Raw genomic sequence first — 10,840 nt, forward strand, 5'->3', positions numbered from 1 at the left:
GTTTCCTCACAGAAGCCGCTACGATCCATCATCATGTAATTTTTCTCAAATTAAGTCACTTTTCCGACCAAAACATTACATCATCTGGAAAGCCGCTCATTGGCTGAAAAGGTTTTCGCGCCAGAAAACTCAAAGTAACGGTCGCTACAGGAAATATTTCATTTCGAGGCGGAGCGTCAAATCGCCGATCGATAAAAGATAAACTAACTACAAACACTTAAGACTCTCAGTTAAAAGTATTCTTTAATGTCGACTTTACACTATTAGACCAGTTTTGGAAATTGTGTCCCGGCGCGTAAACAAAGACAAACATACAGAGTGTTTCGAACTGATTCACCTGCCGGGCACCCGTCGAAAAGTTAATAACCATACGATATCTTCCAGGGACCGACCTGGGCAATAAATCATCCTGTATTTAGGTGTCACACATCTTTTGGGTGTATTGCAATATAAACTCTCTTCAAGGGGAACAATAATAAACCGGTTGTTTGTTTGCGAAGTTCGGCAAACGGGAGAGTCTCAGTGCTGCCACTGAAAAAAAGTTATCAGTTTCCTCTTTGAAACACTAGAAGGATTTTTTAAAAGCAATTGTTGACACATTTGCAAAGCAAATCGACTTTAATGCTATTCCCCTTGTATATATATAAATATATATATAAAACATTACACTTTCTTGGTTATTGAGGCCCTATTAGGGGTTATCGGGATACGGGATATTTGGGTAAAAAATTATAGGGATACGGGATATTTGGGCGGAAAATTAAAGGGATACGGGATATTTTTAAAAAGATTCTGGGATATCGAAGTTATCATTTTTTAAAAGAATCAAATAAGAATTAACGGGATACGGGATATTTTGGCCAAAAATTAATGGGATACGGGATACTCAGACCCCCCCTAATGGGGCCTCGTTATTGAAAGACGTTCTTTTGCTTACATGTTACTTACACGTACTGGTCTAAATTTGGTTTATAATATTTTACTGAATTTTCCTATTAAAACAATGGAATATTCTACTTAGACGCCTTTTGTGAAAAAGATCTATTAATCTGCTTTTTATTTGTTACTTTAACGCCAAAGTTCCAACAGAGGGCGATTTCAATCGAGCCTGGCAAACACTAGCCTGCGAACGCAGACGTATTTCCGGCGGTCGTTTCTCTCCCCCGAAAACCGCCGGAAATACGTCTGCGTTCGCAGGCTAGGCAAACACTTTAGTGTCAAAATACTCGCGCCACATATTTCCCGCCAATCACAGGCAAATCCAAATGATAATGATAATAAACTCAATAATGCACGCATTTTGATTGGTTTTCACCTATGATCTATTAGAAGACAGACGCATAGCCGACGTCATCTGGCGTAGCGTGTTTCTCTCAACCAATCACAATTCTTTGTTAAGAGCAGCAACCAATCAGTTTGCTTCATTTCGCATAGATAACAATTTTTTCCCTATACGGACAGACCATGGCTGGTGAATAACCTCTTCACTTATTTTTTTCCTAAAAAGATTTGCTGGGTGGAAACCATTGCTTAAGGCGGGACTGCGATGCTTATTATCAAAACAGAAATATCAAGCACTGCCGCAATGACCGGTCGTTTCTGTTTACAATATTTATTAATTTGTAAAGCATCATCGTTTATTTTTAAAACATTTAAAAGGCTTCAAAAAATATATTTTTGGTCCTAACGCTGGTCCATCACACAAGCTCACGCAACACGGGCTTGGATTCTGCCCGGGTTGGCGGGCAAGATAGAAAAATCCCGCCTGCTCCCAGAGCCAATCAGATTGCAGGATTCGCAGAATTCCCCCCGCTTGCGCTTTGAAAAAAAAAACGTAAAAAGGCCTCTTTCCGTAGGGTTTGTTTCTTCATCATATGAAACAAATTGATTCCATGTTGCCATGCGTCTGTTCAGTAACAGATGCCGTCAAAATGCGGTAAGAACAAAAAAGTGGTTTAGTTTATTTTGTCAATGATGCTCTCTATTAGGAAGCTTGAGCACGCAACGCTTTTTATCCACGGACAGCAACCGGAAGTGAAGTGTTTTCCTGTTTAATTTGTCCACACAATATCACATTTACCCTGTAAGTATCTTTTCACTAGTAGAGACGATTAGCTGTCAATGAGCTGTCTTCCCGAAATTTCGTGGAAACGTCTGTGAAACAACTGAATGTAAATGAGCAATCAGTAACAGCTCCAGCAGAAATAGCGCACGAATTTAATCGTTATTTTGCTACCATTGGCCCGAAACTTGCTAGTGATATTCCTTCTTCAGATGGCAACAGCTATCTGAATTATCTCACTAGCACGGATAAGGAGTTTCAGTTCCGCCCAACCTCCACAAATGAAGTATTTTCACTGCTGAATAAACTGAAAAAATCAAAGGCAGTCGGCCTTGACAAAATTTCTTCTCGACTTATTCGTGAATGCGCGGATCTTATTTGCAAACCGCTGTGCTATATTTTCAATCAGTCATTAAATGTAGGTGTGTTCCCAGACGACTGGAAGTGTGCACGGGACACTCCACTATTCAAACAAGGGTAACGTGATGACCTAAACAATTACCGCCCAATTTCCGTTATCCCGGTTATAGCCAAAGTGTTCGAAAGAATAGTTTATAACCAATTATATGCGTACCTAACAAATTAGTTTAAAAATCTGGGAGAGACCCAATCTCGTCCCCAGACTCCGCTTTTCATTTGGTCAGCACCAACAACACGGACTCTGCCCACTTTCAATTTATGCGCAGTCGTAGTGAAGGTCCATTTTTCAACCGTTGACAACCCCTGTTGTTTCAAATTTCTGAGCGTGCGTAGACGAGCCGGAAGTCCGTGATTTGCGGACTTCCTGCCTTGGAGGAAGTGGCCAGAATCCGCGTTCTTGGTGCTCACCAAAAGAAGAGGGGACTCTGGGGACGAGATTGGGAGAGACCACTATCCTGTCCGGGCATGCAATATCATCACTTCCGGTGTCCGTCCGTGACTCAAGCACGTCGCGTGCTTACTGAACAGACGCATGGCAACATTGGAATCTATTTCTTAATGTGACTTGCCCGCACGCGTTTTCCCACGCTCAGTGCCGTCTGCAATGAATTTCTTCGTGTTATGATTGACTCATCGAAATATCAGCGCCTGCTGTGATTGGGCGAAGGACTACCTTTTCGGTTTACTGCACTAAATGGGCCATTTCGGAGTTGCTGTTTGTCTCGGTTTCGAAGTGAGTCTTGGTGCTCAACTATTCAAAGGGAAATGAGTTTGATTTGCATAAGAACACGCGACTCATTTCCATTTGAATGGCTGCGCACCAGGATGTGTGAAAAGAGAACTACTATCAAAGAGAACTACTATCCTACAACTGGATTGGTTCGAACGATTTTAAAGTATCAATTCCCGGTTCTCTTCTATTTAATAAGACTAAGGGGGATATTCACACACGTCCCTTAATCGAGGCCACATAAACTGACCAGTGCTGCATATGTTCTGTGCAAACTGAACATGACAGCAAAGTGGTCGGTGTTTATTTACGTCATCAAGTATGAATCTGAAAGTGTGACTATTCAAAGGAAAGCTACCGAGCATAAAATACTTTACGTCTAGTTTTAGATGAATAAAACAATGGATTTTTGTTTGCTATTCCGTTCGCTGATTGCCCTCCGGTTCCAATTATAATTTAATAGACCACTTACGAGTTCATGTCTGCCTCCTCTTCAAAGAGTCTAAGTGCGAAGTTTTTGTGATGATAAAAGGTTCTACTTTACATATGAATGAAAACTAATTTTCGAAGGAAAAACTTCGTACTTAGATTCGCTTTGAAGAGGAGGCAGACATGAACTCGAAAATGGCCTATTCAACTTATCGCCGAAAGATCAAGGTCGCGTGTTTTGTCGAGTTCGATACCACTAGGATATTTTTCGCGCGCTTTTGCAGATCATTGATACCAGTCGCGTGTTTTCCCTCGCTTCAGTCTCATTCTCCACATGCGTTCTCCTCGTTGAGTTGTCATCGTAGTCGATCTGATTGGCTCCTTGTAATAAAATCGATTCGCTAACAAACAAGCAACTGATCACTCGACAACCTTAATCTTAATCGGTGGTGAAAACGTCCACGATTTCTTCATTGTCGTAGTTTGGCCGTCGTTTAAGTCGGTCCCGCAAGTTTCTGAATCACGATTTCTTTCCGATAACGAGGAGGAAGTATCATTGCTTTGCCATTGTTCCGCAGCGATATCACGGCAAGAAATTGAAACCATGTACTGTCCAACGTAGAGGAACACCAAGGAACATTGGTGACAGTGAGAATTCCTGGGAGATAACTGGAAGGAAGAAAACAAAGGCAAGGACAGTTGTCTCGGATTGTGACTTGTACTCTAAATTTTGCGCGCTTGGGCCAGAAAGGAAATTAAAGGAATTCCAAATAAAACAAGAGGCTAAAGGCAACCTTTACTACGCGGATTTCTGGTTCAAAGGCCCCAAAATCGAAGAAAATTCAGATCTGTTTCTATCAAGAAGATGACAATTCAACTTTGTGCTCTCGACCGAAGTAAAAAAAAATGCTCTCCACGGATTCGCTGATATCGTGCGAAAGCCGGAAAACGCGCCCAAAAAAACGCTCGCCAGCGGTAATTACTGTGTTATAGGATTATGAATAAAATCTCACCTGGGAAATCTTTGACTTTAAAGTGCCGAACCAGGTTACTTTTCCATCCAACTCGGTCACAGGGCAACCAAAGGCCTGGTCCTGGTAGGGATCAATACTAAGTAACAAGGGACCACGTGACTCATCTAAAAAAGACGATTTACGGAAACGGTGTAAACGTTGACAAGTTACTTAGCATTCTGTTTGAAACCTTCATCGGCGTACAAACTATATATCTCGCTACTCACCAGTTTCATTAGAAACCGTAACAGCAAGGTCCACAACTGTAGAAAGTGAAATTGTCACTTCTTTTGAAGTTATGTTATCGTGAGCTTCCCCATTAATGCTGACATCTGAAAGGACAACGAGACATAACAAGCGTTAACCGACAGCTAAAAACACTGTACTCTTCACCAAATTGCGTTATTGAGGCTGTGGCTGAGGCTGAGAAATGGCCGAAAATGTAGTTGAGAGATAAGATTCCAGTAACCATCTCTCGGCTATCTACCGTCCGTGACATTGTCCTTCAAAGATCAAGCCACTATGAGGATTCGCAGTACTACGATCTCTTGGCTGCGAAACCGTTGCTTCTTTGCGCCTTGCCGTTGGCGAAGGAAAAGCATTCATGCAGTAGAGCATTAAGAACGAACAGCGAAACAAGCTCAGACTAGTGATATAAATCTGTTGATGCACATGTGCATTAAGAAAATGTTCAAGTCACTCGTTAGATGCTCCTACTACTGTTTTTGTGCATAAGATGAAGTGTACCTCATTAATACGAAAAGCAAGCACGGCTAAATGACCTTCCCGTCCCGAAGCCCGCAATCCGAGCACAACGACCGCTAGCAGGCTCCGAGCTATGCGCAAGTAGGCGTCCGTCTTCGAAGCAGTTGGCAACCGATTTTACTTCAAACTTCTTAGACTGCGCATAACTGCGGGAAGTCCGTGACCCATGGGTCGTCATCCTTTGTGCTGACCAAAACGACCAGGGTCTCTCGGGACAAGAACGATTGTGGGATCATTAAAAAGCAACGCATGAGCATTAAATCACGTCAATGAATACGTACGCGACAGACAAAGTAGAAAAAGATAAAACTGCTCACCAAACTTGATGGGGTCCGACAACAAAGCCTGCATCATGGCCGCATCTAACGTCAGATTATCCACATTGCCATTGCCTGACGCTCGACAAACAGGCTCAAAATGCTAAGGAAATAAACAACTTAAGCGACAGCCAGCCCGGGCTAGCACGCGGAGAACTAAAATTATGCGCTTAATTGACCATATGAGTGAATTGCGTACAACTAAGACGTCTGGAACAGCAAATTGTACACGGAACTACAAAGGTAACATATTTACAGAAACTTTCAATTAGTTTTGAATTTGAATACCAGTGATTGGCTTCAAAAAGGTCGAGCCACAATCTCAGCCAATCGGAGCTTAAAATAAAATAAGCCAGTTTCGTATTCTAACGATTGAGCTAGATCGAGTATGAAATGGAGGCTAATGCGGGAAAATCTTTTCACATGCAAATTATTCCCCCGCATTAGCTTCTATTTCATGCTAGATCCAGTCCGTGAGAATACGAAACTGCCCTATTGTCACAAGCATTCTAACGCCGACGGCAAGTTTTTCTTTTGCTTTATAATTGTTTGTGTCTTTTGGGCTTGGTCAAAGCAATTACTTCAGTTAATCATACCAAAGTATCGCGAATTTTCGACTAGTTCCAGCTACAACTGGTTGCGTCACCAAGAGTGTCACGCAATCAAAGGATACGAGATTCCAGTGAAGTTTGACGAGGTCACAAACAAATCTCTTGCATTTCATTCGCCTTTGAAGCTTAGAATCGGTGTGATCCTTGAGGAAGTTAAAAAAAAGTAAACAAAATAATTAACAACTATTTACCGAAGTGGAGGTGGCTATCGATGGATATTTACCGGTAAATATCCAACCCTAGCCACCGACACTGAGGTGAATAGTTCTTTTAGTATATACTAAAACAGTGAGATAATATACAGCACAAAAAATTAATTTGGATGTTTTCTTCACTTGTCACGGATGCAAATCGGGACGCCATTTTTTCCCAAGTTGCTCGGAGGTAAATAGCACAGGATATTCGCAGTTTGACGAGCCAATCAGCGCGCGAGTTCAACGCTATCCACTGTTTTAGTATAAACTAACAAGATTTATTATATACTCAACAAAATATCGCGTTTTTGATTGGTCAATGACAAATGCATACATAGGTTGGAGTGCAATACGTAAACAGCGATGGAGTAATTTCAGTTTCTCTTTAATATTTCAAATGATTACAGCGGTTACCAATAACACGCGACCTATCGCCTTCAAAAGAGTCTGATAAAGTTACGTTTTGGTGGAGGTCACTCAAAGTAAAGCGGTTAAGATTAGTTTGAATCCTTACAAGTTTCCAAGGCAACTAGGCAGGGAACTGATAATTTTACCTAGTTGAGAGAATTTCAAAGTTGTTTAAATTGAGTTCCGAGGAAAATCATCCAAAAAGAAAAGGATGTTTTCAATTTAAAAAAAAAAAAAATTCACTACACGCGCTAATTTGCTGACTTACACGCGTCGCTGATTTGGCAAATTATCACGTGCAAAAATTTGAAAATTTTCATTTAAAAATACGATACCCTTTCTTTTAGATAAACTGGCTTGGAGATCAACTTTACCAGCTGTCAGCATATAAAACTTTTAATTTCTTGGTTCTGCTGCCTTATTTCGAAATGAGGTCAGAATTAAAAACAATTTTAACGGCTTTTCGTTGATTGACGTCCAACAAAACTTGCAACTTTACCCGACTCTTTTGAATGCGACAGGTCGCGTGTTGTTGGTAACCGCTGTAATATTGTTGATTCTCACCGCCTTGGCGGAATCCATTGGAAGTGTTGGCGCAAATCTTGGCAACTTCAGGGTCACACTAAAAAAAAAAAAAGACAAAGAAATTGGGTTTATTTCGCAGAAACCAAGATTTATGTTCTCATATAGATATTGCTGAACTGCGAAGTGGACGGTTTTCTCACACGTGCGACAACCTTCTTGTTGTCCATTAAAGAAATAGTGGAAATCAACGATCAACGTACTTTTGTATGATAATCGCTAATTTGTTTTGTTCATGTAAAACTCACGAAGCCTTCCTTGCTCGTTTTGCACCTCAACGAAGTTCTTCCTCCAAGTGTTACCAGGGAGTTTAAAGGGGCTAGGTCACGCTATTTTAGGTAATTTTGTTTCATTTTGTGAATTATGAGCTCTAAACGTCAAATTGGCAGAGCAAGAGTCTTTCATTTGCAAAATCACGGCGACATAACAACTAAGAATGATTTTCCAGCTGTGTAAATGACATTTTGATATAGACTGATATAAATTTGAAAAAAAGGTAGGCCGACATTTTTCAAATTTACCCAAATTCAATCCATTTCAATCCTCTCCAGTTTTGTCCATCCATGTCCCTTCTTGGCTTCCCCGTGTTTTGTGAGAGTTCTTCTATAGTTTTGAACAGTTATTTTGATCTTTTAGTTAATTCTATGACCATTCGATCAGTGCTGAAATTGCCTAAAGTTGCGTGACCTAGCCCCTTTAAGCACGCAACGTTTTCAGTTGAGCGCGGACGGCAACCGGAAGTGAGCTGTTTTCCCTTTTAGCTTGTCTGTTCACTACCACCTTCGTATTGCTAAGTATCTTTCATCCATTAGCGATGATTAGGTTAAAAATCTGGGATACAGTACTGCCCTGGCATGCGTAATGTTCATTTCCGGTTGCCGTCCCCGTCTCAAAAACGTCCCGTGCTAAACCCTTTCACCGCCAAAAATGCAAATGGACATTTATAGATTTTACTCTGTCTAACGCCAGACGATTTTACTCGTCAATGGGGAAGCTCTCGGCAGTGAAAGGGTTAGAGTCCCGACCAGAACAAAACAACATCTGAAGGTTAGTATTCCAGGAGCAAGAGTACGAGAAGAAACGCAAGTACCAGCAGCGGGTGCTAGATGTAGAGATGGGTTTATTCACACCTTTAGTGTTTAGGAACCAATGGCAGAATGGGAAATGAGTGTCAGCGTTTCCTGAAGCATCTTACAGGTAAGATAGCTCAGAAGGACACCGAGCCGTATAACACCGTTATCGCATGGCTGAGGACACAAATCTCTTTCGAACTTCTAAGATCGGCACACGCATGCGTGAGAGGTTCACGAACGACTTTTCACAGCAAGATAGAACACTCAGACTGCAAAATAGACGTCGCCACTGCGGGCATTTAAAATTTTGAATTGCTCTTTTATTATATTTAATGTTGAATTTTTATGAAATTTCGTATATTAACTTTATCAATTGTATTTTGTAAAAAATCTTTGAAATTGTGAATAAAGTTTGTTATTACTTATCATTATCATTGTTATTATTATCATTATTATCATCATCATCATCATCATTATTGTTATTGTTATTATTGCCACCCGGTGCTACGCAACTCGCTGTCTACAACGCTAGGCGTCTCGTTGGTCTATCCCACACGCGTTCATGGAGTAATTGTTAAACAAACCAAGGGAAGAATTTTTTCGCTTTAATCAACACCATGTACCTACCTATTTTTATCATTTCCTTGGATGTAGATAACTTCCTTTGTAAAAGGTTCATCTTCTGTAAAAGCCAATACACACGAACAAGTTATAACTACATATAAGGGGGGCTTAATCTGTCTTCCCCTGCTTGTCGTTGTAAAGTGCTTTGGGGTATATTCAAATAGACAATGTGCTTGAGCTGAAACGAACCACTCATGATGAAAGAGAAATCCTCTGATTTCCTCAACGGCACGACTTTTCCGAGAGCCCTCTCATGTCTCCGTACCGTCAATCATCTATTAGCCCCCCCCCCCCCCCCCGTAGGGCATATTTTGCACTTTTGTGGAGAGGGGAGGGGGGTTATTTAATTTTAGCGAAACGCATTACCGGTTGCAAAACAAGAAAGAAAGAAAGAGACCAGAGTTAAGGTACTCTACTTCGTGTGGAACTGCTTTGCTCACACGGTCCGCCGCCAAACTCGATCCCCGCGCCACTGGCCTGGGAGCAGCATATGCATTCTTACCTGAAGATTTCATATTGCCATTCTGCAGCGAGGATGAGAGCTCCATATCGTTAGAAGTCTTGTTGACGACATCGAACATCAGTAGACAATGGTGTCGATCGCTAAGAGGAGGAAAAGAAGAAAATAATTTTTCATCGTCTCTTGAAAAGAAACACCTGCGCCATCGTGACAGCTTTGCGATTATTCCATCGTACTTTCGTTGCACAAAAAAAAGGTTTTAGAAGTAACCGGTATCGGAGAGATTATGGGTTCGAATCCAGCTGCTAAATTATTCAGATAAGTGCGGGGATCACTTCTCTATTTCGTCTATAATCATAATTAACCGTTAGACCCTTCGCCCTCAAGGGCCACGGGTCAATAGCCCATGAGGCGAAGCCGAAGATTATTACTAATAGTTCTCTAGTAGCGTAGCCAATCAAAATGCAGCATTTACATTAGTCCACTAGTTGGGTGATACTAATCATAGTTAATTTATCCACGATGAGCGTAGGAGTCGTATCTTGTTGAAACACTCCCGTGCCATGATACACCAGACAGGACACTTGAGACCGCATCACCGTGAACTCCATGCCCTTCTCTTTGCGACTAGTGATTTACGGTTCTTCTCGTGTTCTTCCAACATCTTGCGTGGTTTACCAGCCTATAAACCATAAAAACTTGCGAATAGTGTGAGGGTTGTTTTACGTCCCACAGGGTTACGAAAATTGAAGGGTTTTGACACGGGCACAACGGTTTGTCGCCCTTAGTGTTTAGGGTTAGGGTTAGAACGAAAAACGTTGTGAAGAGGTTCAAGCAGAGAATTTGTATAATTAATTTAATTACAATTTGTGGTGGAGCGGAGAAAGATCTGAAAATGGACACAACAGTCAACTAAAAGCAAATTCACCTTGAAAGTTCCAATATTTGATAATTTGCACACAGCAAGCTTGGAACTACCGTGACATCAATCGCCATTGTTGCGTTACGACACAAGTTGCTTCCGGAAACTTTAGTCGAATACCGGAACTGAATTGATCCCGTTAAGCCCCATGTTGCTTCAGGGTCGTAACTGAGATTCTCGCCGCTTTCAACGCCTTGTGAGAAATGATGAACCCCTGTTATCGTGACTGT

General features: G+C 41.4%; 1 protein-coding gene across 1 annotated transcript in view; it reads right to left on the bottom strand.

Moving 5' to 3' along the window:
* Window positions 1-3,444: 3,444 nt before the first annotated feature.
* The window catches only part of LOC138004245 (trafficking protein particle complex subunit 9-like), a 29,459-nt gene continuing 22,063 nt past the window's right edge, over window positions 3,445-10,840 (bottom strand). The window contains exons 14-22 of the mRNA XM_068850721.1: window positions 10,617-10,840; window positions 9,731-9,831; window positions 9,232-9,286; window positions 7,514-7,571; window positions 6,410-6,490; window positions 5,737-5,830; window positions 4,882-4,986; window positions 4,655-4,779; window positions 3,445-4,310 (exon numbers count right to left, since the gene is read on the bottom strand). The exon at window positions 10,617-10,840 is cut by the window's right edge and continues 80 nt beyond it. Of these exons, the coding sequence (XP_068706822.1) occupies window positions 4,062-4,310; window positions 4,655-4,779; window positions 4,882-4,986; window positions 5,737-5,830; window positions 6,410-6,490; window positions 7,514-7,571; window positions 9,232-9,286; window positions 9,731-9,831; window positions 10,617-10,840 (1,092 nt within the window). The 3' untranslated portion in view covers window positions 3,445-4,061. The remainder of the gene's footprint in view (window positions 4,311-4,654; window positions 4,780-4,881; window positions 4,987-5,736; window positions 5,831-6,409; window positions 6,491-7,513; window positions 7,572-9,231; window positions 9,287-9,730; window positions 9,832-10,616) is intronic.

This window comes from Montipora foliosa, chromosome 5 (assembly GCF_036669935.1).
Source record: "Montipora foliosa isolate CH-2021 chromosome 5, ASM3666993v2, whole genome shotgun sequence".
In the NCBI taxonomy this organism is placed as follows: Eukaryota; Metazoa; Cnidaria; class Anthozoa; order Scleractinia; family Acroporidae; genus Montipora; species Montipora foliosa.